At 42.2% G+C, this 27994-nt stretch overlaps 1 protein-coding gene across 9 annotated transcripts in view; it reads left to right on the top strand.

Moving 5' to 3' along the window:
• Nedd4l (NEDD4 like E3 ubiquitin protein ligase) overlaps positions 1 to 27994 on the top strand; it is a 335786-nt gene that overhangs the window by 297748 nt on the left and 10044 nt on the right. For all 9 annotated transcript variants that reach the window (XM_005005527.3, XM_003474136.4, XM_013157143.2 and 6 more), the window contains 10 exons: positions 2750 to 2815; positions 4593 to 4822; positions 6331 to 6452; positions 8781 to 8851; positions 11929 to 12024; positions 20941 to 21014; positions 22986 to 23046; positions 24403 to 24462; positions 26512 to 26619; positions 27896 to 27992. In XM_005005527.3, coding sequence (XP_005005584.2) covers positions 2750 to 2815; positions 4593 to 4822; positions 6331 to 6452; positions 8781 to 8851; positions 11929 to 12024; positions 20941 to 21014; positions 22986 to 23046; positions 24403 to 24462; positions 26512 to 26619; positions 27896 to 27992 — 985 coding nt within the window. The remainder of the gene's footprint in view (positions 1 to 2749; positions 2816 to 4592; positions 4823 to 6330; positions 6453 to 8780; positions 8852 to 11928; positions 12025 to 20940; positions 21015 to 22985; positions 23047 to 24402; positions 24463 to 26511; positions 26620 to 27895; positions 27993 to 27994) is intronic.

Genomic DNA, 27994 nt, shown 5'->3' with positions numbered 1-27994 from the left:
AAAATAGCTGTTCCTATCATCCAATCTTCTCTGCCTCATTTCTGTTGAGCTCTTATTCTGTCAGTAGCTGTCAGTTTGTCTTCTTCACTTTGTTCTCTGCTCCATTAGTTGTGGCCTCCACTATTTCTGGATTCTTTGTATTTTTCTTTTTTTAGAATATCCTGCAATACTCTCTGTAGAGTTGAATTGGTGGTTGCAAATTCCCCCAGTTCCTCTTTATCCTGGAAGCACCTTGTTTTTCCATCAATTTCCAGGGACAGTTGTGCAGGATATCTCAATCTTGGCTGGAGATTATTATCTTTCAAAGCTTGAATTATTTCCCCCCACGCTCTTCATGATTTGATGGTTTGTGCAGAGAAATCTGCTGTAATTCTGATGGGTGCTCCCTTGTAAGTGGTCTGTTTCTTGTCTCTGACAGCTTTTAATATTCTGTTCTTGTATTGAATTTCTGGAATTTTTATTATTATATGCCTGGGTGTTGCTCTGTTTGGGTTGTAGGTAGCTGGGGTCCTGTATGCCTCATACATCTGAGTATCTTTACCTTTTGCTAAATTAGGAAAATTCTCCTGGATTATTTCTGTGAGTAGCTTTTGTAGTTCACTTGTTTGTGTCCCTACTTCTTCTTTTATGTTCTTAATCCTTAAGTTATGGATCCTCTTATCATCTTCTTGTCTTTGTATTATTGCTGTTTGTCTCTTTGTTATTTTTAAGAAGTTTTTCATTTCATTCTCCCATATTACAATTCTGCCCTCCAGTTCAGATAGTCTGTCCTTAGTTTCTTTCAAGCTGTTATGCCAGTCTTGGATAGACTTCTTAATTTCTTGATAGTCCCTTTGAACCTGCTTCACATACTCAATGCTTTCTCTGTTTTCTCCATCAAGCAATTCTCCCCTCTTTTTCTGTTCTTCCATTCCACCATCTGTTTTTTCTTGGGTGGGGCTTAGCATTTCTCTAACTATTTTGCATACTTCTAGCTTCAGGTCGTTGATAACTTCATTCCTGAATTGGTCTATGAGGCTCTCTATATGGTGCTTTATGTGTATTGGTGCGGTGTCTGCTATTGCCTGTTTCTCAGAGTTGGGGGCCGAGGAGCCTTTCTTGTTGCTGCCTCTTCCCATATTCTCTGTTCCTTATATATGCAAGCTTATATGAGAGGCCCAGCTTCTCTCCCTGTCAGCCACAGCCTGATCGAATTGCGCCGGTTAGGTGTTCCCACTCACCGCTGCGCACCAGGCAGCCTACGCGGGGCCCGCCCCTCCCGGCCTCCGTCAGGCTCTGGGATCTGGGTTGGGCCAGCCTACGGGGTCCGCCGGCAGCGTCACGCAGGCCAGGCACTTTTCACCAATCCCGCCCGAGAGGGGAATGTGTGGCTGGAGTCGCCACCACGCCCTGCTCCCGCAGGACTGCTCGGGCCCAGAAAGTCCGCTGGAGTCAAACTGTGGTGGAGTGTCAGTTTCTCTCACTCACCTCGCCACAAGTCAGAACATGCCTCCCTGCCCGTCCTGTTTTCGACTCCGTTCGCAGACTCCCGTTCTCAGAGTTTCCACGCGTCTCTCTCCTTGCCGAGCCGATGTAGAGGCAGCCAGCCACTGCGCGGCGGGAAACCCAAATCGCGGCTTCCAATGGCGCAGGGTCCAGCCTCAGCAGCGAGACTTTTCTGTTCCTGTTTTAGCACCAGGACTGCATTCCAAGTTGGTTTCTCTCAGCCGAGTTCGTTCCTGAGTCAGCAGAGCATAACTCCACCTGCTTATGTCTCTTTAGTCCGCACCATATCTGGCTTCTGAGCCTAGTTTTTCAGAGAGCCTCCGGTAGTTGCTGTTATCTGTCCGCCATGTTCTCCCGGAAGTCCTCTATTCTCTTATTTCTTACTACCTATTGCTCCCAAGAACTTGAAAGCTCCAGAATGGTATTGGGGATAGAAGTCTTGTTTTATGTACAATCATTTCCTTAGCAATTAAAATGCCTGGCAAAAATAGGTGCTTCAGGAATATCTTCTGAATGAATGGGCAAGTGAGTTACCAAAGAATGCTTGGTTGGTGAATGAATGAATGAATGAATGAATGAATGAATGAATGAATGAGATGGAAATTTTAGTTTGTTATTCTTTGTAGTGTTGGGAGTGTAGTTATGGGTTGTATTTGTTAGCTTCAGAACATTGTATCTTTGTCCTTATGTTGGTGACTGACCAGATATTGGCAAGAATCAGAATTCATACATGATTTCATCAGAATAAATGTCTGAAATGCATGGAATTGTGTGGAAAGTTAAATTGCAGTTAGTTGGGCCTAAAAACAAGGAACAGACCATAGGCAGTATGCATTGTCTTTAGAACATTCTTGCGATTTATAAATATGGTGTCAAATTCAAAACAAATGACATGTAAATAGTAGTTACTTTGTTTTGGCATATCTATCTGTACCCTAGACAATGAAGGACATTAGTATGATAAAGGACTCTGAGAGAAGTCACTTGGAAAACATACTTAGTTTGTATAGCATGCTCCTAGATGATTCCTTGACTGTCAATGTAGTTGTTTATAAGGATGAAACTACTTTCATTCAGTGCTAATTAGCCTTAATCAGTTCTATGAATTGCCCATGTACTCTGTAGATACTGTGTAAATTTTCTGCAGAAAATATAGAGTGAATATTTTAAGATTTATGATTCATGAAATTTTCTGAATCTTGGCTCACTATAGGTGAAATTTAAGCAAGCTGTTTGCATTATCTGTATTTATATTATCTTCCAGGCTGTTCCTTACTCCAGAGAATTTAAGCAGAAATACGACTACTTTAGGAAGAAGTTAAAGAAACCCGTGAGTAATCATCTCTCCCTAGAACGCTATATTTCAGTCATTGGTTTTCACCAAAGTTACTTCAGTGAAAAGAGCTTGTTTGTTACTTTTATATGCATACTAAAAATATTGCCTTCCTTTTTTCACTGCACTTTGATCCACCTGGATCTTCAATCTGAATTTTCTTTTTAACAGAAATGGTAAGTGAAGACTAAGTCAGTATTACATATCAAATCACCTGAAGGGTAATTTCTTATGTAATACAGAAGACAGACATAAATGATCTTTGTGGGATATAAAATAATTCACCAACTTAGTCAAAAAATCCGGGGGAAAACCATACAATTGCTGATAGTTGTCGTATTTAGGAAAACCTGTATCATAATTTTAAAAAGATTCAGTTCCATCCCTTTAAACTGAGTAATTTTAACTGTACTATTTACATTCCAGTATATACTTTATGTAAATACTTCCCAGTGTATATTAACATATAATTATGATACTTGGCAGTATTGGATCCAAGTGTAATTTTTTAAGTACAATTCTTACTGGCAATTTAGAAACAGAACACGCCATAAGGTTTTCCTAGGCAGGGCTCTGAATTGCAGTGTTGTGTTGCTCCTAGCACATCCGCCCAAGTTCTTGCCATTACATCTTCTGTATTCTTCTCAGCCACCTGTCAGGTATCAGTGGTCTAGTTTCCTGGTTGTGTGCTACAGCTGTGGCCCCACTGGGGAGGGACTACAGCTGCAGCTGCGCACTCTGCGGGTTGGCTGGGTCTGGCACCTCCTCCCTGGGCCATGCTCCTATTGATGCCTCTTTTCCCAGCAGTTACTCACAGGTTCTCTCCCCTACTCCAAATTCTGACTCTAGTACCTCACCTATAATGACTTTTAAAATGACTCTCTGTCTTTCCAAGCTCAGATTGGGACATGTGCAGGTTCTTGTAACGCATCTGCATGTCTCCAGCCTCACTCTGACACTGACACTACTGCATTGTACCCTGCCCCACTCCTAGATCAAGGCCAGCCCTCTGCCTCATCCTTCCAGGAGGCCATTCAAGTGCTGTATTAACACTGTGATGAGCTTTGAGTTACTGCTCCCACACTTGGCATAATCAGGGGTTCCCTCCCCCATGACAAGAAAATGCACTTTCAGTTGTAGCAGCTCATATATACTACCTAGAATGCCTCCCAGAGATAAGGATGGAGAAGAAAATGGGCTCAGCTTGGCCAGGTGGAGATTGTTTATAGGTTTTGATTACCTGGGCTGACGTCTATCTCTTTGACTGATGCAATATGTAGAGTTGGCTGCTTCGCTTAGCAGTGGGTAGAGAAGTGCCCAGATTGCTTTTTTTTTTTTTTTTTTTTTTTTTTTTTGTCTTTTTCCTTTTTATCGGTACCGGGGATCGAACTCACTACTGCCTGCTTGCAAGGCAGGCGCTTATGCCGCTGAGCTAAATCCCCAGCCCCAGTGCCCAGATTGCTTATAAAGGGACAAGAGGATGGTTTTCTTCTATTCAGCAGATTGTCTTCTGCAGCATGTATTACAAATTCAGCTTGATCATCTGCAGGTGGACATTCTGTGTGTCCCTTGACACAATGAGGCTTTCCATCAGTGCAAAAAAAAAAAATAATAAACAAATAAAGGAAAAAATATCTCAGTTCAAATTCCTGTCACTGCTCATCTGTTCAAAGCATGCCATCATTTCTGCCCTTTGTTACTTTTTTTTATTCCTGTGAAGAAGCAAGGTGTATATTTACTGTATGATTATGAGCTTTTTATTTCTTCTTTGTAGGCTGATATTCCAAACAGATTTGAAATGAAACTTCACAGAAATAACATATTTGAGGAGTCCTATCGGAGAATCATGTCTGTAAAAAGACCAGATGTCCTCAAAGCTAGACTATGGATTGAATTTGAATCAGAGAAAGGTCTAGACTATGGTGGTGTAGCCAGAGAATGGTTTTTCTTACTGTCCAAAGAGATGTTCAACCCCTACTACGGTCTCTTTGAGTACTCTGCAACGTAAGTATATGGGGTACTTTTGGAATGTGTTCCCCATGGGAATAGTTTCATTCTTAAAGAGAAAATAAGTCATTCAGTTATGATACAAATCACTACTGGTTTTAGTCGCTCTATGGCCACCCCTTTTAGGTCTAGAATAGGTTCTGAGACTACATGGTAAAATAATGTGCTCTGTGAACACCTAAAATTGAATCTTCTCTTGTCTGTTGGGTTCATGGAATTGAAATTGAAATGTGTTTGGATAATTGTGATGAGGCACAAGAGACAATTTCCATTTATAATGTTCCATTAATTCAAGAAGAAGGAAGAGAATTTGTCAGTGTCAGAATTTTAAAAAGTCATTATGTGAACAAGGTTAATCTCTGAAGTCACACTTTATAAAGGTAAATTACGTGGTATTTGAGGACCCATGGTTGGGACACAAAGGACCATGCCTTGGTTCTGTAAGGAAGAACCAAGCTATCCCATATGTTAGGATCCCATCATTGCCTGGTGTGGGGAATAAAGCAGACATTGCTTTCTTAGTGGTCAGACATTACTCATAAGACCAACCATTTTTCTCCAAGCTAACAACCCTCAAAGGCTAAGGGTCAGCCATGAGTTCTCAATAGTTATTGACCTTGCCAAGAGGCACCGGGCACCACTCGAGCCTTGAGCTCTAAGGAGTTATGGGTTCTTCTGCATCTTCCGCCTGGTGCCAGTCTCTGGGGCTTATTTGGAGGACAGCTTTAGTATATCCTTCTCAATTGATTTAGCCAACAATTGCACAGTTTGATTAGTAGGTGTTAGTGATTTCCATGAGAAAGCCTGCTGTGTAAAATTGATAAACCCATTGAAGTGGAGGCCCAGATAGCATAGAGAATTCTCACCACTCCCAAAGATACCCCCTGGAGGAATTTGTCTTTGCAGCCCAGTTTTAAAACTGCTGATTGGAATGATTATAAGAACAAAGAATGATTGGATACTTTTGAGGTCTGCATTGCAAAGACAGCAGATTCTGCTCCCTGTGCCTCTATGGCCTTTTCAGGGGAGACTGATGGTCGGATAAACTGAACTAAGCCATGGGAAAAAATCTTATCCCAAACCAAAAAGCTTTTGAAGGAATTAACCTTCCAACACCACAGAGACAATCTGAAGCACTCATGTCACTGAGAATCTTTGCATGGCCTCTTGATTATGTGTACTTTCTTTTATATTCTCAAGGTATTTGGCTAAACCATTTAAAGTTGATATTTTTACAGATCAAAAATAGGCATTCATCAGCAGTCACTGAAAGTTTAACTTATTCCCTAGAGTACATGTGTCAGTCTTAGTAGGCCTCGGGTTCGTCACAGAAAGGGCTAACCAACTGGTGAATCGCATTCTCTAGCTTACACCTGTTCCCACTGAGTGTGAAATTTTTGTGATTGCACTATTAAAAGTCAAGCGACAGGTGACAAAGTAAAGTTCAGGTCTTATTTCTCTTTCAAAAGTATGGTTGAGCTTTTCTTCTTTTTTCTCTCTAAAAGAGACAACTACACACTTCAGATCAATCCTAATTCAGGCCTCTGTAATGAAGATCATTTGTCTTATTTCACTTTCATTGGAAGAGTTGCTGGCCTGGCAGTATTTCATGGGAAACTCTTAGACGGTAAGTTATTAAAAAGTTTTGAAACAACAAAAAATATAAGACAATGCTATGTGTGGTTTTGTATTAGGTGTTTTGTCTTTTATATTGTAGATTATAAGTACAAGCTTCACTAGTTTTCATTGTCAATGAATTATTTTTATGTCTTATCCATACTACTGGTCTTTCCCCTAGTGTCATCTTGGGCACTGAAGACAAAGCATCTACCTAGAGTTAAAATTCTTTTTTAGACTGCGAAACACAGAACATTCTATATTTATGCATTTTGTATGTTTTCCAGAGTACATTTTCTTTAGCAAGAACTAGATTTGGTGACAGAAGGAAAATCTAATTGAAAGTTAATTAAAATGATCCCATCCATCAGTATCCTGCCATTGTCCCATTTGTCTCCAAATTATTTTTTAATGTGACAAGACTAGGTAATTTCCAATCAGTGTTCTAACTCAGCTAAGACCTTAACACTACAGTCCTGCTGAAATAGATGGCACAAAATAACCTTATTCTTATTTAAAGCATAAATCAAAGAAGAATTTCAGGTTACATTAAGGGTTAGTAATCAGCCCCATACCTGGCTGTATCATAGGTTTAGCCTACAGGTTTCTTAGGGACTTTTAAGTAATATCCTTAAGACAGCTCTACAGAAATCATCAGTGTGGAAAATCTTCAGAATATTTTTTTAAGCGTGTGTATAAAATGGTGAGGAGGAAAGACAGTAAGATTTGAGTTTGACACGTCAGTGACTACAGAGAGTGAGCCAGGAATATAGTTCAGCAGCACAGCATCTGCCTGGCAAGCGCAGGGACCTGAGTTTGATTCCTGGTTCCCAAAAACAACAACACAAAAAACTATAGAGAGAGCTATTTGCAGGGGGATTATGTTAATTGAATTTATGGAGCCTGTGCTATTTTAGTAAATAATTTATATACCTTCTTACATTTTCTTTTAGTAGATTGCTACTGTTAATAATTGCTTGCTGGTTTTGATGCTCTGATTTCAGTGTTATATTTTGGAGCAGGGGGAGGTAAACGGTTTTTTCTGTTTCTGGCTTCTTGTGTGTGTGTGTGTGTGTATATACGCTGTTTGTGGCAGTGGCGCTAAGCCTTAGATTATGCCAGCCTCCCGGACTCATTTCTGCCTTCTTAGTGCAGCTGATTCACATTCTGCCCTGAAATGAAAGCACACTGTTATTCCTGTGGAAGTATGTAGAGTGTAGGATATGGTCCTGAGCTCAGTGAGCTCTTACTTTAGTGAGGAAAAAAGAAAAGCAAAAGAGTCTCAATGAGAGGGTTCGTGCAGAAAGGAGTATGCTGAGTGCTCAGAAGAGAAACTGACTGGACTGGAGGTGCAGGGGTCACACCACCTCGGGGGCAGGCAGTGTGTGAGCGTCAGAGGCCGAGGCATTTTACAGGAGCTGGGGCTGTGGGATTCAGGCTCTGTAGTGGCAAAGTGAGTACAGACAGAAAAGTAAGAGACAGCTGAGGGGGTGCTTACAAAAAATGGGCACTGCATGAGCCAGGAATAGCAAGACTGAAAGCCACAGTGTCCACAGATGTGCGTGACCTGTAGTTCTTCCTAAAAATGGGAATGGTCCTGTCTGCAGGCACACTGTGCACCTCTGCCACCACGCCTCTCTGAGGGTCCACATCACACTAGGGCAAGTTGGCCTGTGCTGGGGGGCTCCAGGCCTGGGGTGAGCAGGAGGAGGAGGGCACAGCACCCCATGAGAACCGGCATGTGATGTCCCTGCAGCATAGAGAGTCACCCCTCCACTCTGGCCTCCCTGAACCCTCTACCTTCCCTCAGTGAAGATTGTGTAGCCTGCTCAGGGGTCGCCTTCGTTTCCCCTGCTTGCTTTGTCCTGGTCACTCCCAGGCAGGGATGTGGAACTGCAGATGGAGTTCTGGTTTCTCAGTGGCTCCCTGCTGCCCTAGGGAGCAGCCCTTCCCTTTGTCCCCCACATGCTCCCAACCCCTTCTCTGGCCATACGTCCCTGGGACACCCTGTCCAGCCGCTGACCAGTCCCCAATATGTCCTCTGTCATACGCCTCATTTGCACTGCAGACACCTGCTTGACTGGGTCTTACTAGCCACTGCCCCACCGAAGCCATCTGCAGCCCTCTATGCTGCAGTCGTCCTGTCCGCTGGTCCACCGCCCCCCTTCCTCTCTGCTCCCCAGGCCCTCGACTGTGTTCATGGATTTCTCTAGAAGGTCCTTAAGTTTTCTGTCCTAGTCTGTCATTCACACTAAAAGAAAATTAATGGTTATTTCTTACTCTGATGCACAGCTGTATCCAAGACCTGAAATTCTACACGATTTTTGCCATGTTGTAGGTTTCTTCATCCGACCGTTTTACAAGATGATGCTGGGAAAACAGATAACTCTGAATGACATGGAGTCTGTGGTGAGTAAATAGAGACCACTTCGTGGGCCGTGGCAGAGCACCTGCATCTCATGGAAGGCTCGGGACTGTGTCCGCAGGCCTAGTGACTGCTGCAAGTGTTACCATCCGGTGTGAACAACAGGGACCTCTTAGTTGTTAGAAATTAATTGATCTCTAATTTTTTAATAAGCCAATCATTGCCCACATTTCTTAGAATCATGGTGCTTAGGGTAGGTACAGCCAGACCTTACCTCTGCTTACCCAGCACAGAACTTACATGAACAAACTAAATCCAAGGGACTTTTGCAGACCTCAGTATAGCATATTTTCTGTCTGAAGCTGCTAGTACTAAAAGCCTAGAGACTTGCTCACTGTCCCGTTGTTTCCTGACTTCATACAGGGCAGAGACAAGGCCAAAGGAATATAATATGGTTGTCATCGACATACACAAGTCAGTGACCACTGCAGAACGGGAGTCAGAAAGCAGAGAGCCAGGAGTTCTTCCGGAAACTGATTAATTTCATTTAAAAGGAAAAAGAGAAAAAACAAAACAAAACAAAGCAGTGTAAGGGTACAATTAATACAGAACTACAGGAAAAAAAAAAAAAAAAACAGTAAAAAATCACCAGTTAACAGATCACACTTATCATCCTAGAGACAGTTGCTCAAGTCACAGTATCAAAGCATACAAAGTGGACATTCAAACAGTGAGACTGCAAACAGTTGTGTTCAGTGATCCAACCAAAAACATTAATATGGGCATCTATTTAACACCCCTTAACACACTTACAGTTGTATACGTTAGAGCACTTTTTTTTTTCCTCTTTTTTACAACAAAATTTACACATTTTGGATTTTATTACTCCTTAGTTCTTATTCCTTTTTTTTTTTGGAAGAGAATAAAGTCAAATATGGCAAAACAAAGCTGTCAGTCAAAATCAAGGGTAGACATAGCACATGATGTAAAAACAGAGTACAAGGTTATCGACAATGGTTACCATAATGCCTCTTGCTTCCTTAAAAAGAATTGCCTATCTCATTAGGTATTATAAAGTTGAACAAAACAGTAGAGAACAAGACCAATAAAACCTAAACCTTGTAAACACTACAGGACTTCCAAAGAAGATAATAGTCAAACCAGAATGGGCATCATAATGAATCTTACTGCCTTCAAAGTAGTTGCGTATACCTTCAAAATTGATACTATCATACAGAACAGAACAGAGTCTAATCAGTCAAAACAAGATAATGGGAGTATTACAGGACTTCAAGTTAATAGGAAATCAAATAAGTTACTATAATATATCCTGCTAATTTTTTTGATTTTTCCCCTTAATTAAAAAAATCATAAAAAATAACTGAATAATTTTTTAATGAATAAAGAAGAGATTGAGATAAAAGAAGACATAACATCATAACAGTACAGGTCAAAGCATGACAGTTTCAGCAACCTAGTGCTTCACCACCAAATAACCTGGTTTAATAGTTACAATAGTGTCTTTTTCCTTGAAATATTTGAATATAACTTCATATACTATAGCTTCAAACATATCAAGTCAGTGTAAAACCATTCAAGTGGATGAAAGCATTGTAGGGTTTTTAGAACTAGCTAACAGAAAATAAACAATGGTTTCTATATTATCTCTTTGCCTATAACAATTTTTGTTTATACTATCACATATAATAAAATCCAGCAAGATACATCATGATAAAACCATGATGTACATTTTCACATTGCACTAAACTTACTACTTTTACTTGGATTCGTCATATTAAACTAGAACGTATTTTTTAGAAAAACGAACCTTAACATTCTGAGCCCATAATGCTTGTGCTGCCTTCTTTTTCCCTGCATCCCGCCCATTTTCTCTGCGGTGTGTGGGGTTCACCCACATGCCAGTGCGCACACAGCGCCCTCAGGAGGCATCTTCTTTGGAGAATCTGCAGCTCTAGTTAAGTGAGGAAGCTCCCCTCTCAGCAGGGCTGGGGGTCAGGCATCCTGTGCATGGCTGTCTCTGAACCGTGTCCTTTACACTGACCTACCTGGACCTAATCACAGGAAAAGCGGGAGGAGGCCAGCACTGCCCTTGAGCCCTCTGCTGTGTGTTTGGTCATGGCAGGCTGGTGTGCACATCCTTAGTACCGGAATTACTTTTCCTTTCAGCTTTCAGCTCCCACCTTATGAGGAAACTTAAGAGCACAGCCGCTCTTAAAGCATGCTCTTAAAGTCTGGCTTTCTAGCCTACCTGTTTGCAGGTAGTGTTCGTGGTATTGTATCTGTGATACTGAGATTTGAACCCAGGGCCTTCACAGTGAAGTTGGGCTCTGATTTAAGATCCTCCTGCCTCAGCCTCCCAAGTAGCTGGAATCACAAATATGTGTCACTGTGTCAGTGACAGTGTTTGAAATACAGTGTTCTTATTCTTTCTGGCTTTTACAAAGCCTGACTTGTCCACAGCAATAGAACCATGTGCCTGAGCAGAAAGAGGAGCTGGTGACCCTATGATCTCTGCCCTGGGTTTTCTACCTGGAAACCAGAACAGCCTCAGTTTTTGTTTAAATTAGGAGATTGAGGGCCTGGGGACTTAGCTCAGTGACATAAGCACCTGCCTTGCAAGTGTGTGGTTGTGAGTTCGATCCCCAGTACCGATGAAAAAAATAAATAAATAAAAAATTTTTTAAATTAGGAGATTGAGAGCACAGAAAAGGACAGAACTTCACACACTGATGTTTAGTTAGGACATTGTCTCCTCCTTCCCATTTTTCTCTGATATTTTCACTCATAAAATACAAGAAGTACATTAGTTTGTGCATGTTAATTCTGTAGACCTGGATAGTCTGGCAGATGTGACTGTGCTCCAGAACAGGTGGCTCCCACCTGCTCCATGGTCCATTACAAACCCCTGTCACTCCTGAAGGCTTTTGTTTATGGTTGACATAATAGCAAGTGGTTTGGGGTGGAGCAGGCATTATTAAATTAGTGAGTAATGCAGTTCTTGAGCATTGTGAGCAGAATTACATTAAAAGGGCCTAATTATTTAAAGGAGTCACCTGAATTTTTTTAATGCTTAATCTTACTTTCTATATCATTTCTGTAGGATAGTGAATACTATAACTCTTTGAAATGGATCTTAGAAAATGACCCTACTGAACTGGACCTCATGTTCTGCATAGATGAAGAAAACTTTGGGCAGGTATGTGCAGCCAACTCCATTAGCTCTTTGGCTTTCAAAGAGCATTCCTGTGGGATAGACCATGGCACAGCTAAATGATTAAGAAGAGCTGTCAGGTGCTTTAGGTGATCATCATCACCATCTCATTGTAGCAGTACCTTGCTGTCTTGCAGGAAGCCAAGTCCCAGACACAACCCTTTCCCTCTCCCAGAAGTTGTGGAAAGCCTCAGAGGCTCTGGGGCATGAACTTAGAGCTCCTAGATGAGTGCCAAGCCAAATGTGGTGGTTGGCTTTAGAATTAAGAAATTTGTGTGATCGTTTACTGAGCATTGTGGGTGTGAGACCAATAGTGGGTGATGTTCCAGGGGCACTGGGCATTTTTTTCTCTGTTTTATTGTTTTGTTGTCATGGAGAAATTTGTGTCTTACAACTCAAGTTTTTCTGGTGTTCCTTCTTACTCTATCCCCACACTACCTATTCAGGATGGATTTATCATAAAGTCCCTTTTAAAGTTACCTCTTTGGAATTTTTCATCTTCATACTATAAGTCATTGAGTATGTTTGTCTAAAATCTGACATCTTGGATTCATTGATTCCCTCAGTAATAATGCTTCTTGGGAAGTATTCTAAAGGTATTCTGTGATCCCAGTACATTTGCAAAAGCTCAGTTATTTCCCACCTCTTAGAACAAGTCAACATGGTCTTAAAATTAACTAGGACATAGAGCCCATTTTTAAGGGTTACTAAATGAAAAATGAAATAGATTTGTTCTTTATTACTGCAGCAATTATTCAAAGTATATTCTACTGTTGAAAAATGTGTTCATGACTCAGTTTCATCCTTAAAGTCATGAAATCAAGTCCATACCCTCTTGGGGGAAAATCTTAACAGATTCTCAGAGAAAAGACTTGTATACAGCTAGACATAAAGAACTAATACATGTAAGAGCACAAATTACATATCAAGAAAATGATTGTGTAAATGTCAAGGTTACTTCTTGCCCCCATGTCACATTATAGAGCCAGGAAGCCAGCCACTGAGTGCATTCTTGGAGTGGGTAGATCTCAGGAAATCTGTACCATCCTTCCCATTTGATTAACAACAACGTTTATAGAAGAACCTCAAGGATCGAGGCAGAGAGACCTTGACTCTATGTGGATGACCAGGGAATGCCTTCGGAATCTTGTCTTCATCCTTTCAGACAGTGCACATCACCCTCCTGCCTGGGCCAGTGTGATGAGCGGGAAGGGGCTTTCCCCACCCACTCAAGTCCAAGCGGAGTCCCAGTGCCTCCCCGCTGTCAGCCCCCTTCTTCCTCTGCCCTTGGTGCTCACTGCACGCTCAGAAGTGTGGGGAGTCACAGTGCTTTGGCCTTTCCTGCCTGCCTGCCTGCCTACCTCCCTTCCTTCTTTCCTTCCTTCCTTCCTGCCTGCCTGCCTGCCTGCCTTCTTTCTTCCCTCTTATTCTTGATTTTCAGATTCCTTAAAAGACCTGCTTTCTCTGGTGACCTGACTAACACTGGCGTCCTTCTGCCTTTGTCTTCTGCCTGCTGTCTTCGTGTCCCCACCCAAGGCACCAACGGCCTCTGTCTGGCCGTCAGCTCCTTTTCTTAATCTCATGCCTGGTCCCGGCTTTGACCGCCTCCTCAAGCACTCTGTCAGCGAGGCTCAGGACTCCCAGGGCTCCAGCCCTTTCCTCCTCTCCAACCCCACCTCTATCTTGTCTCATCCATGAAACATGGGCCTCGTCTGGGAATCTGACGCTGCATCACGCTCACTGTCCTGTGTCCAATAGGTCCTCGTGTCCTTGTTAGCCCTCCTGTCTGTGCCGGTCCTTAGCCAGATCCTGCTTGTTTCTGGTCTGGGCTGAATTGCTCTAACATCCTCCTGGCTCCATCTTTCATATTCTGGTGCTCTTCCCATCCCGTTTTCTAATGTCCCGTAACCGTGTGTCCCCATATGTAAACTCTGCTCTTCGTCTGACTTACTGTACACCGTAAGTCCCTTGAGGGCTAATTCATGTTTCACTGGTTAGCAGGCAGTTGCCTACTGAGCAAATGGATAAGTGGTGCTAACCTAGCTTTAAAAAAAAAATGTGACTAATACTGTAGGTGATAGATGTCCTGTGAGGAAACAAAATGAATTGTATTTTAGTGACTTGCTTTTTTTAAACTAGACCTGTTGACATAATTAATTGACAGTTTTCAAAAGACAACACATAGTCTCCTGGAGCAATGCATCTCTTCATTTTCTACACACATAGGAAGGATTAGAAATAAAGAACCAAAAAAGAAGCAAGATAAACCTTGCATGTCAAATGCACAAAAAAAGCCTCTTTGTATGCCCACCAATAGAAAACCATTTGACCAACTCAACACAGCTCAGAATCTGTTAATAGTGGCAACAGTAGAAACAATTAAACTGGGAAACCTTCTGTATTTACAATTAAAGGTGATTACCTTCACCTAATAAATAAAAACCAAACTCAAGATGTTCGATTTTTAAGTAGACTTCTACTAAAGATTCTGTTTATCATTCTAGTTGATGCTAATCATCATAACCATTCTCAAATCTCCTTATTTAATGCCATGAACTTTTCTGACTCTGGAGTAGGGTCAGACTGATGTAATCAGTGTAGATCCAGGAAATGAGAGAGGTGATTAGGTGCTTGATTTGTTAAATTCCTCTCTTCCCTAGCCTGATGAACAAGATACTAATGTGTCCACTTCACGGACTGGCAGGAATTTAAAGCAAATTAGCAACCACCTACAGTGGTGCCTCAGTTCATGAACTTGATTCTCTGCATGACTGGTTGCAAACTGAATTTGGGTGAGAACCAAATGAAATTCAGTGGTTAGGTTTAATGTTGACATTTTGGAGAAATCTTGATTCTGTTCTCATCCAATTTGGTTTGTGATCAGGATTGTGGAAAGAATTGTTTGTGAATCTCTTTTTTCCTGTCCACTCCTCCGTGAACCCTATTCCCAGTACCTCCCAGATAGTCCTCACATATGTTTGTTTCCCTCTCTGTTCCGCTGCCAACCCCCAAGTGCAAGCTACCGCCTTCTCTCCCAGCTCCCCTAGCTCTCTCTCATAGCTCATGGGTCTCTTTGTATCTTCTTTGGTTCTTGTTATGGCACAGAGATCATTTCATTTCATTTTTCTGCTAGAAACTCTCAGGGGCTTCCCAATGCCCGTGTGGTAAAAATCTAGATCCTTAGTATTTCCTGTGAGCTGCTGTATGGCCTGCCCCATTTTTTCTCCTCTGGATTTGTTTTTGCACCATAGATTTGCTCCTCAAGCTATGTAGGTCAGCCTTGTTGGCCTTCAGGAACTTATTAAGTTTCTTCCTGCCTCAGGACTTTGGTTCATGCTATCTCTTCTGTTTGAAACAGATTCCTCTAACCTGAGTTCAGACATCCCTTCCTCTAGGAAGTCAGCACTTGGCCAGTCATGCTTTGGTACTCAACTGCTTTGAAACTCATTGAATTTGGTACTCAGTGCATTTTGACATGAAAATTTTGTCCCAGGGCCTGCAACTTGTTTGATACTCGACAGTGATTTGGCACTCAACTTGCAAGCGAGAACTTGCCAGTGCCAGTTGCCTCCTAATGCAACTACCCCTTCCAGCCAATACAATTTGTTCAGTGCCTGCTGTATGTAGGATTCATCCCACCTCCCACGATCAATTAACAAGCACCAAAGTGCCACTGTACTTCAGAGTTCCCTTCCATGTCTTCCTAATACCATTACTATGGGGTACTTTGGTTTTATTTGTCCAAGTATGTATCTGTCTCCACCAGACTTTGTCTCAGTGACAGCAGCAATGTGCCTGCCATTGGCTCATCATCAACACTTACCACTAGCATGGTTCCTGGCACATGGCTAGCAGCATTCAGATAATGGTTTTGAATCAAAACTGGGAGCCTTGGCAGGATACCTGTCCAAGCCTCTCAGCCCTCTGCAGAGCATTGACCATGCTGCACAGTTGGTTCTAATCCAGTATGGGCCAGTGACCCCAGATGCCAACTAAAAGTCCTCTCCTCAGAGGAGCAGAGCCAGCACCATGGGCACAGCGAGATGGATGTGCACTTGGCTTTCCACAGTATTTTGTGCTGTAACCCGTCTCATTTCATAGTTACAAGCAGCAGACCGTGAAGTGTGGTGGCTTTTGCTTCCTGTTACACAGCTGCAGCTGTTGCTGTTGTATGAATTGTTTTCTTCCTGCTCAGTGAGAATCTAGAGCTTCTCATTTCTGGAGTCTGCTGTGAGTGTGTCCAGTGGAGAAGGTTCAGGTGCTGAGCAGGAATCATGGCTGTGTACCCATGTACTTATACACACACACACACACACACACACACACACACACACACACGCACGCACACACAGGCAAGGGCACACCAAGGAAAGGGTCAGTTAGAGCAGAACAAAATATTCCTCCCTTCACATTGGGCAAAGCAGGTTCGATGAGGTGGATTGGAGAGGTCCTACATGTGAGCCATCAAGTCTGGAAATTCTTTAGGACAGGGCCAGCTAAGTTAAGCAGGGCCCATGGGAGAGGGGCTATCAGACAAGGGCTCCTTAGGGAACTATAATGGAAAGAATAAAAAGGTTGGGGGAAGGAGTTGGTCAAAAGGCAGAAACTGGTAGTATACAGGAAGAAGAGGGCTAAGGAGAACCAGGACAAGGAATAGAGGTGATCATGGTGCTCAAGGTCACTCCAGGAACAGACAGATGGCAGCTGAAGAATTGGAAGTTAAAATGCAAAAGATGACCTGGAAGCCCCAGTGCTGTCCTTGCCACAGCTTTGCTGTCGTTCTGGGGAAGACTGGGGAGAGGAAGTCAGCCTGGTGAGAGACAAGGCTGGGGAGGTCAGTGGCTACCTCATAGGGGCCAGCATTTAATGCTTAGCACCCAGAAATGCAGTCACAGAAGCAAATCAGCCTTCTTTGCCCAAGTCCCATGTGCTCAGTATGATCCACAGCGTCAGCTAAGCATGCAAACATTGGGTAAAGCACCTGTGGAAGGGCAGGGATCTGTGCTGCACCCAGAGCTCTTAACTTGCAAGAGGGGAATTCTAGCTCTGTGAGGATCTGCCCTTGGGTTGCCTCCCATCATTATGAGGAACAGTGAGAAGATTATGCTCAGGATACTGGACTTTAAAAATAGGACTCTTCCTATCTGTAGGGTCTTTTTTCCATTAGTATTTATTGAACACCTAATGTGTGCCAACACTATGTTAGTGTCACGTAGCATTTTGGGGACCCAAGAAAATGATGATGATCCCTAGAAAGCCAGTGCTAGGGCAGAAGGATGTATTTAGTGTAGTGGGGAACCCGATGAGGATGGCAGAAATCCACCCACACGAAGGGGTAAGGACTATTTCCCTGGAGGAAGGACATCTATGCTCCCCCACCCGTTCCATCTGCATATCCTTGATCAGAAAGGTTACCTGCCAAGGTTTTTTCTTCTCCTCTGTGTGCCATGCACACCCTACCTGCAGGATATGATCAGGAGAAGCCCAACAGTTGCCCTCTGGCTTCTCCCTTCTCAGCAATAGGCTGCTGGCGCCTTCGAGCCTATTGAGCTTGCAGAGCTTGCAGCCCTGGTGCTATTTTGTCCTTCTCCCTGGAGGCAGTAGAGTCCAAAATGAGGAAGTATGAAGTATAGGGAAAATGGAAACACAAGGCTATCACTGAGCAAGATGCCCAGAAGGATTGGAAGGTGCCAGAGAAGCGAGCATAGAGTCAGCTTTGCAGACCCATAAACTAAGGCTTTTGCATCCAACTGCCTGCTTTCACCCAAACTCACTGTGATGGTGCCTTCCTAAGGGAGTCATTCAGCAATCTGACCTGTGCCTGCCCTAACAATGCATCTGCACCACAGGAAGCAGTCTTGGCAGCTAGGTGAAAAAGTAGAATTTGAACACCTGTCATTGCTCCCACTAAAATGTCCTCTCTGGAAAACCCAAGAAGGATAGAAACTCAGCACCTCTGACAGCATGACTGAGAAGTCTACTGCAGGGACCTGGGGGACTCACCCCAACATAATGGCCTAGGGACAGAGGAGCCCTGGAGCTGACTTCCTCGGCAAGCCTACTCCTGTCCCTGAGCACCCACCTACTGGTGAAGGAAGCTGGTCCACATCAGCCATGCAGCCTCTTCATACTTGTGTCCTCCTTAGTTAGCATGGATGGTCAGGTCCCTTTTCTTTCTTTCTTTTTTTTTTTTTTTTTTTTTTTTTTTTGCTTTCAAAAACATTTTTAGCATTTTAGCAGTAATTATAAAAAATTAACTTTAGTTATTAAAATAAAAACAGTATAATAAAAATACTAAAAATTTCAGTATTTCATCTATTCCTGCTATCTCAAGAAAAACCAAAATTAAAATTTTGATCTAGGTATAGTGGTGCATACCAGTAATGCCTGTATTCAGGGAAGGTGAGGTAGGAGACTTGCACGATTGAGCCAAACAAGGGCAATTTAGTGACTTACTGAGATCTTGTTTCAAAATTTAAAAAATATTGAGAATGTATTTCAGTGCAAAGATCCTAGTTTCAATCCCCAGGACCACACATACACAAAAATTATATCTAATAGAACTATTCTTTGGATGCACACAGATGCAAGTTTTATTTTTATTTGAATGGAAACAGAATCGTACTATGCATAGTGTTCATAATACATCACATACTTTCCCATGTCAGTAAGTAACAATCTGTACTGTTTCATGGCACACTGAATTCCATTTTTTTAGATATATACTATATATATTTACCTTATTTGTGGGGCATGTAGTCTACTTCCATGTTCACTATGTTAATATAATTCTAGAATATTGATATATATAGGATATAAATATAGATAGCATATAATACTGAAGTATACATTTTGCATAGTTGGCTACTTTTTCTTCCTTGATATAAATTCTAAAAGAGAAGTTATGTGAAGGAATATGTGTACAGGAAAACAATGATGACTATTCATTGCCAAATTGTCTTCCAGAACAATAGAAGCAGTGAGACATACCAGCAGTGCTGGCAGAAACCCTCTGTCTCCATGTGCTGGCTGCACTGGACCTGAGTGCATTGGTTAGAGCTGTCTTGGCAGCCTCACGGGGACTCCTTCCCTCCTGTCTGCAGATGGACCTTTATTCAGTAGTTCTGAAATTGACAACTCCTAGAGGATACCTGGGGAGGAAGCCCTGTAAGCAGATAGGGGAAAACAGGAGGGGGAAGAGTGGCCCTGGCCGGGGTATCCTGCAGGGATTATGAGTACTGCTTACTCCCCCTCCCTGTAATATGAGAGCTGGGCAGAGGGGCTCCTATCTTAGACTAGCTGAGCACCAGGAGCCTGCTCAGTGCCAGGAGGTGATCTGGCATTATTAACTCATCGGTGGTATAGAACAAAGAGAAAATCTCCATTAATGAAAAGAATCCCAGGGTAATCTTGGAAGAGGAATGGGGGGCCAGTACAGAGATTATTAAAAGCTGCTACGAGAGACATGAAACATCTCTACCCCACTACCCAAGCAAAAACTGTTCACATCCACCAGCAGTAATCTGACTCTCCAGGGCAGGAGAAGTTATCCACCAATGGAGGAAATGGAGCCATGAGGAAGTGTTTGAAGGAAATACTGCAGAGACAAGATACTCTCCCAAATGGAAAGAAAAAGAACATGCAAAAGGGCCAGATGGGGAATCAGTGTGGTTGAGTAAACTACCTCGTTGTGAACAGGAGTGAGAAGCTGGAAGGTTGAACAAACACTTGAAGCAATGAGACTGAGTGTTCAGGCCAGGAGCCCATGTCCTTTATGTGCATAGAATATGGAGGAAGGAATTCCTAGGGGAACTTTGCTGGAGCATAGATCGCATTACCAATTAGAGTGTGTGCCGTCATTATACATAGAACTCTAGCTCTTGGTTTACTGGGCAATACAAACTTGTGGACTCCAGAGGGGATCCCACCAAAATATCCATGTGTCTTACAGCAGGGAAGTTGGGCTGTAGAGAATTCTTTTCCACAAATAATACGCTTCCCCTTAGGCATCTTGCCAGATCTAGGGCTCTGGGGAAGATGGTAGTCTGGGGTCAGCAACTCTGTTCCTTTGTGATCAAGATTTGCTCTAAGGAAGAGTAGTATCAAGGACAGACAGAGGAAAAAGTGGCCCCATGCAGATAAATTTCTTCAATCTGGCTTCGTAAGTTTCTTTTATTCTTCTTTTTTTTTTTTCCTTTCCCCTCAATACTGGAGATCAAGGCCAGGGCCTCACAAATACTAGTAGGCAATGCACTCTACCACTGAACTATATTCCCAGCCATATTTTAAATTTTAAGTTTAATACAGGTCCTCACTCAAGTGCCAAACTGCCCTTAAACTTGTGATCCTCCTGCCATGACCTGTTAAACAGCTGGAATTACAGGCACCTACTACTATGCCTGATGCTTAAGCTTTGCTTTTCTCTTTTGTTCTTTCTTTCTTTCTTTCTTTCTTTCTTTCTTTCTTTTAAGGTCCTGTGTCATGCCTGTTTGAAAGAAAATCCATGCATCTTACAATTATGACTATAAAATTCAACTTCCAGAAGCAAAATGCATTTGAATTTGTATCTCTGTAGTCTTGATTGTTTTATTGTTTTGTATGGTAAACATAATTAATTGGTAAATGAACTACATGTTAAAAAAATATTATTCTCCATTGTTGCTACTATATGAAATATAATTAAAACTTACAAATAACCATAGAATAATTTTTATTTAATGATAATATCTTTAAATATGTGACATTTTAACAACTTAAAACTTCATTAGACATTCTACTGTACACAGAGCCTATTTTCTGGACAACTACTTTTGAACAAATACTACTTACCTTTGCTAAGACCTTATTCAATAATATGCAAAATAACTCCATGATAGTGATTTTTTTTCTTTATATTTGTAGACATATCAAGTGGATTTAAAGCCCAATGGATCAGAAATAATGGTGACAAATGAAAATAAAAGGGAATATATTGAGTACGTATACATGTATTTACAACCTTCTCTTTTAATAAATTGAGCAGCACACTGGGTTGGCATTCCTTGCCAGGACAGCTCATGAGCACTGTGACCATGACTACACGGGCCAGTCTTCAGCAATGTGAGTTCTTTTTTAGCCTAGACTAATGGGAAGTTGAATGTGGACTGCACTGTGTGTTCACTACTGTGAGCTACCCTGTCAAGGAGGGGAGTAAGGAAGAGATGTATGGGATCCAGTAACACTGGGAGCTACCCTTTAGGAATATGCGGCCATCTCATCTAAAGTTTAAATTGTAACAGTGTAACACGGTGTCACAGAGCAGTGTGATAAAATTAAGAACTATCAAAGGCAAAATATTTTTCCTTCCTCCTATTTCTCTGTAATGAAAACCTCAGAGTTAAAACCGAGAAAGAATTTAGCATGTGCAAACACAATGAGTTGTTTCTGCTGTTTGCAGTTTACATAATCCAAGCTCAGCCTCATTTAGTGGAACAAAATGCTGAGTCTAGCTTGTAAATAATCCTAGGATGTTTATACCATGCAGGAGGTTTTTCTTGCTTGGGTACATTATATTTTTACCTTTGATATGTCTGTGTATTCAGACACAATTCTGAGCTCTTCCAAGGATAGCCATGTTTGCCTTTGCTAGCCTGTCCTTGGCTTAGGCAGGAGAGAAGTGCCGCAGGGCTTGATTCTGGGGTCCTAATTTCTGCATTTATTACGGCCTATAGCAGTACCCTGAGCTTGTTTGCTCTCAACACTCCATTTCAACAAGCAGTGTTTTCCTCCTTATTTTAAATTGGTCAGCGGGCTAGAATTGAGAATTGGCTGAGAATCTCAGCATCTTTTAGTATGATGTGCAAAGAAGACCTGTCCTTCCTAATTAGGAAGAAATGGAGCCCCTGAGGAAGAATGAAGCTAGCATACAACAGTCCTTTCCCACTCTCAAGTCAGAAGCTTGTTCATGCTTAATAAGTAATCTGGAAGTAAGATACTACAGTTCTTACCTGTCCATGCTAATTGGTGTCCTTGTTCCGACCTTGAATTATTTTAGCAGACAATACTGTCATCACTTGGAAAGTAGAGATGGTGAATAGTTGCTTTAAAAGGCTGCAGCACAGAGTGACTAAGGTCTGATGCCTGAGGAATTTGACATGTGCTGCACGTCACTCTTTGCAGTTAATTATTTCGGGGTTCAAATTTGCTGAAGGCCAGGACGAGACAGGGTTTCAGCTAGCTTCACTGGAAAAAATGGGTTTGCAATCTCCAAGTACTCCCTGGCTCGTGTGCTCCTGGAGTGCTGGAAGAGTGGCCGTGGGCCGATCCACAGACCCACAGAGCTGTCTGATATGGCTGAGCGGGGAGTGCTGTGGGCTGCTCGTGGGGGATGTTGCTGTGGTGGTGCCTCTGGCACAAAAGCCCTTTATGAAGACAAAGCGTCTTCGATGAAGTCCTCATAGATTTGCCTTGCAGTTGTTTCTGCTCTGCACCAAACACTGTGGCAGAGAAAATGGTTTCAGTGAATGTCAGTTACTTTTAGAGTCTTAGCCATTCATCAACCAAATTTTGGCATTAACACACTAATGTACATAATACTCAATGTACCAGGAACTCTCTTTACAAATACTTGCACATAGTTACACATACATGTGGGTATCTTTTATGCACACACATCTGTGCACTCAAACCCATGGCTTTTTCTGTTGTCTTCAAGTAGTTACATCTATAAAGCACTTTGATCAACTGAGGCTTGATGGGTAGGGGGCAGAATACTTATGACCTCGTAGAGACTCCACTGGGTATTGAAAGAATTCCTGAATCGGCAGTGCCTACACTGCCCTTTGTTCTACTATTGAAGGGGCTTCTCTCCTTTCCCCTTCCTGGAGAGCAGCAGTTCCTATTGTGCAGAAATCAGTGAGTCCTGGTGACAGTGGGGGTGCTTAAGCATGTCCCCTTTTCTCCTGCAGCTTAGTCATCCAGTGGAGGTTTGTGAACAGAGTCCAGAAGCAAATGAACGCCTTTTTGGAGGTGAGTGCTGCTGGGGTCTCTGCCTAGTGACTCGGGCCCTGGGTTGAGGAGAGCTCGCAGGCCTCCTGTGGGTGGTGTGTTGGAGATGACCCAGCATCTGAGCCCCCTCCGGGGGTGGGGAGACCCATGGAGGAAGCCAGCACGACCCAGCTCACACTGCTGAAACCTCTGCAGGTCAAGAGTGTTCAGTGTTTAAGGGGGACTTTACACACTTGATCTAGAGCTGTCAAGTGGAGTTCCAGGTGATACCCAGAGAAGGCAGACTTCTGCTGTGACACCAGGGTCTTTGGGAGTTTCCCAATAGTCCATCCCATTGGGGATACTGCCTGCCCCAGTGACAGGCCTTTTCTTCATAGCTGTCTTAAGATTCCCCACAGATTTTTCTCTTGTGTAACTATATGAAAAAGCACATTTTGTCAGCTAGCCACCTGAGCCAGCTTCCACCCTGGGAAGCAGGATGCAACACTACCAGGCTCCTTCCAAGGCTGGCACACCTTGCAAAGGATGAGGAAAAATCACTTCAGAAAGCATGTCACACTGAACAAAAGTGAAATCCTTTTGAAGTCTGATACTGAATCAGTAATTTAAAAGGTAACAGGAAAAAGCCGCAAGTCCACACTGTTAATTTCCATTAAACAGACACAGAGCTCCTGTCTGATAGCACTCTAGAACTTATTCCAGCTCAGTTATATATCCGTGAAATAAGCACGCCCGGCACAGTGCTCAAAAGATTCAGGGTCCTGGGGACATAAAATGTAAGGCTAACTGGACAAGGGCACTTTCATTCTTGATTTAGATTTTTTAAAAAGCCCAGAGCTCAGGTTCCTGGGCCCCACCACCAGCAGCTCTCAGTTGGGAATCTGGCTCCGGTGCAGAGGCCTTGGGTGTCTCATCTTGGACCACTTCACTGGCTGGTGGCAGCCTGGGACCTGGAGCTAGGCTTCCACACTCCTCTGTCTCCTGGACTGCATCACACCTCCTCCTCCTGTGCCTCATCCTGAGCCTTCAGCGTGTTATTTTTAAATGTGTCTCTTGCACATCTGTGGTCTGTGCATTTTTAGGACACAGTGACTCACAATAGTGTGTCATATGTGACTTTCTGAAACCACCTGCCCACAAGATTCGTATTGTCACAGTTTCAAATATTACTCAAGTTTCTGAACCCTCTAGATTTCATAATTTTTCAAAATTTCCATATTTGACTGTAGTTATTGGGATTACCATTATTTGGTACTGTCAATGATATGTGAACCATCAATAAAGAGTATATTTCATCTGGAAAATCAAAATAATCTCATGTAAAATTCATTTTGCCAAGGAAAAATTTAAGGTGATTTTTTTTATTTGTCTTTTCAGGGATTCACGGAACTGCTTCCTATTGATTTGATTAAAATTTTTGATGAAAATGAGCTGGAGGTTTGTATTATAAATAATATTTTATGTAAAGTAGATTTTAAATTTTTTATTTTGAAAAGAATAAAAACGAAAGAAAATAGAATAGAGAGAATCAAAGCAAAACAATGAACATAAGACTTCAAAACAAGATGAAAGGAAACCAACATGGTTACCTTTGGCTACCATGATGCCTCTTGCTATCTTCAAAAAAGCTTCTTATATCATCAGGCACAATAAAATTAAACAAAATAGAATAAAACCAATCAAAACAAAACAATGAAAGCAATACAGGACTTCAGAACAAGACAATAGGAATACAACCGTGGCTACCATAATGCATCTTGTTATCTTCAAAGTAGCTGTTTATAACATCAGACATTATAAAAATCAAACAACAAAATAACATGATACAAAGCTTCAAAACAAGATAAAAGTAAATCAATAATGGCTACTATAATGCCTCTTATTATCTTCAAAATAGCTGCCCATACCATCAGACATAGTAAAACCAATCCAAAAAAACCAAGTAAAGCAATACAGATAATAGGAAGTCAAAACAAGATAATAGGAAGTCAAAATGGCTACTATAATACATTTTATTATTTTTGAAATAGCTGTCCATGCCATCAAGGTAGACTTTTTAAAAGTTTTCTCATTACTGTACAAATGATGTTTTAACATTTTCTAATCTATAATCTATATTTAACATTTTCTAATCTGTAATCTATAATCTATGTAACATTTTCTAATCCTACTGAGATAGTTTAGATGAATTGTGTGCTTTGGAGTTTATTTTCTGATTTAGAAGTAAGGAATAGCAAAGGCAGTCACCCCAAGATTCCCTGTACATTCGAGGGCAGTTGGGCATGCCCGCTGAGCCGCCTTGGCTTTGTGGCTCTGTGCCTCAGGTGAGGGAAGCAGCTGCATCTGGTTGGGCCAAGGGTGTGGCAGCACCCTGTTTGCAAGCACAGGAGCCAAGGACCCTGCTGCACTCCACCTCCACAGTGGCAGCCCAGAGGAACTTGGCTAGAGGTGATTGTAAACATCTACTGGGGGCTGCTGACTTGATGTCTCATTGGCTCTGAAGTAGTTTATGTTGACATCAGAAGGCAACAGAGTAGCGGAAGGTTTGCACCATAGCTTGTTGGTATTGATACAGATGAAGAATTGCAGCATGAGAACTAGAGGAACACTGTTTGTTTGTAACAAGAAATATAGGAAAATGAAGGAGGCTGTGTCTGTCAACAAGCTGGTGGCAGTAGTTGGCCATTTGTCCAAGCCACATGTAGTAGACCATTTCTCATAGACCAAGTTTCTGTACAGTTTATCTTAAAAAGGAAACTGAGATAGATGGTGTCAGAAATCCCTGTGTTTTGCTGATGGAATCACTCAGACAGCCTCTCATGTTGACTCCCACAAGGCTTTTTAGGCCTTGGAACCCTGTTTTCAGGCTTCAAGTACTGTTCCTCTGTGTTACTCTGTTCCCTCTATTAGGAATATCATATGCATTTGTGCACAGGCAACCTTTCCTGGAGAGTTGCATAATAAGACAAGCAAACCTTAGAGTAAGTAATTTAGGAAGCTTATTACTGTGTTAATGATGTCTGCAGTCCACAGGTCTCCAGAAGAATGAAATCTTGTCATCACTTGAACCAAACCATCTGGGAGAGATGAGTTCTTACTGTCATAAGTAGTAATTCCCTTGTAGGTAGAGAAAATTCTCAGAGAAAACACATGTAGCATGCACATTCCAACAGGGCGTAGACATCCCTGAACACTGCACCTAGATTGAGAGCTAGGAATATGACTGATCCAGAGTCTCTGTGTCCCAGTATGAAATGTCATGGTTTTTACAGGGGTTAGTATTAAATCACTCTCACATTTCTGTGATCTGAGGTGTCAGGAAATGTTTGGGACATGAGTCCACAGTCGTTGGTTTTCATGAATTGCTGACTTAGCTTCTTTGCAGAATGACAAACTGCCAGCTTTGAGGAAAACTGATTTCTCGGTGTCTGATTTCTTGTGCTTTCAATTCCTACCTCATGTATATCTGGTAAATCTTCTTCCTAGTTACTGATGTGTGGCCTCGGTGATGTTGACGTGAACGACTGGAGACAGCATTCTATTTACAAGAATGGCTACTGCCCGAATCACCCCGTCATTCAGTGGTTCTGGAAGGTAACTCCAGCACCTCTAGCCCAGCCCAGCTTCAGGCTCCTCGCCTGAGTCAGAGCCAAAGCTCTGCAGTGCCTTCATCAACCTTGCTTTCAACTGATGTTGAAATGGGGGCCTGCTCATGCTTGGACTGTGGAGAGGGAAGAGAGAAACCGAGCCTCGGCAGTTTGCCCCGTGAAACTTGAGTGAGGTTGACTCTTAACATAAACATGTGGTCCATCCTTGAGCACCTGGTTAAAGTGACCTCTATTTGCAGAACCCACTGAGAAAGGTGATTCTTACAAAGGAGTTCATTGGCTTCCAGAGTAGTAGAAGAGGCCTCCAAGGTGGAAATCAGAGTGGGAGTTTTCTCACACATAAACTTCTCTTGGGGCTGGCTTCCCCAAGATGCCACATTCTGTGGAGAAAAAAATTCTCAATTTTTTAATTCCAGAAACCATTTTGATCCATGTCTCCTATCCAAAGATGCAAATAAAATATGGTTTCCTGTCTTAGGATCAATATTTGCTTCCTATTCATCTTAGAAGAGAAACAGCAATTGCTTGATCCAAGGGAAAGACAGGAAACTAAACAAACAAGTTAACTCACCACACCAAAAAAAGGGAAGTGATTATTTAGTACAATAAAAGAAATCATCTAACTTGTTTGACTTTAGACAACTTGTTTGTCTGTTAGTAGTATTTCAAGTGCCAGCAGATACACAGAGGGAAAAGAAAGCATCTAATCTTCTAATCCTAGACCAAGTCTCACTCAGCTTTTATTTTAGATACATTTTATAGCAGTTCAAATAATATTCCCAGTAAAACCAACTCAATTCCTGTAATAACTCAGATATGTTAGATGTACAAATGGTTTTAGAGACCTGTTTGTGCTACTATTTTTCCTTCTTTTTGTAAACTGTTGTCTTCAGGGAAATCCCATCCCCTCACCTGGGTGCCCCTTGTGTAGACCCTTCCTGATCACTGTGTAGTTACAATTGATTTCATAGGAGCTGACGAGCCTTGAATACAAAAACCTGAGATCAGTGCCATCCCAGAGCTTGTTTTTGTATCACATATTTTGGCCTTTGGCAGAAGACGAAAAGATCTGATGGTCACTCACTATGGTCAAAGAGCTGCAATTGTGATGCCCTAAAAAAACAAACATAGAAAAACTCAGTTTTCTGTCTAAGTCTTCTTACCTGACAGTGTACATCAGATTAAGTTCACCTGCCTGCCTTGCAGCGGCATGTGCCCTGTGGCACCTGGGGATGTAACAGCTTTCTGCCTCTGTCGCACAGGCTGTGCTGTTGATGGACGCCGAGAAGCGGATCCGGTTACTGCAGTTTGTCACGGGGACATCCCGAGTACCCATGAATGGATTCGCTGAACTTTACGGT

The sequence above is a fragment of the Cavia porcellus genome, unplaced genomic scaffold (assembly GCF_034190915.1).
Source record: "Cavia porcellus strain 051 isolate PalLab524CR breed Dunkin Hartley unplaced genomic scaffold, mCavPor4.1 scaffold_20, whole genome shotgun sequence".
Classification (NCBI taxonomy): Eukaryota; Metazoa; Chordata; class Mammalia; order Rodentia; family Caviidae; genus Cavia; species Cavia porcellus.
Note: the sequence above shows the minus strand (reverse complement) of the source record. Positions and strands in the feature narration are given on the sequence as shown.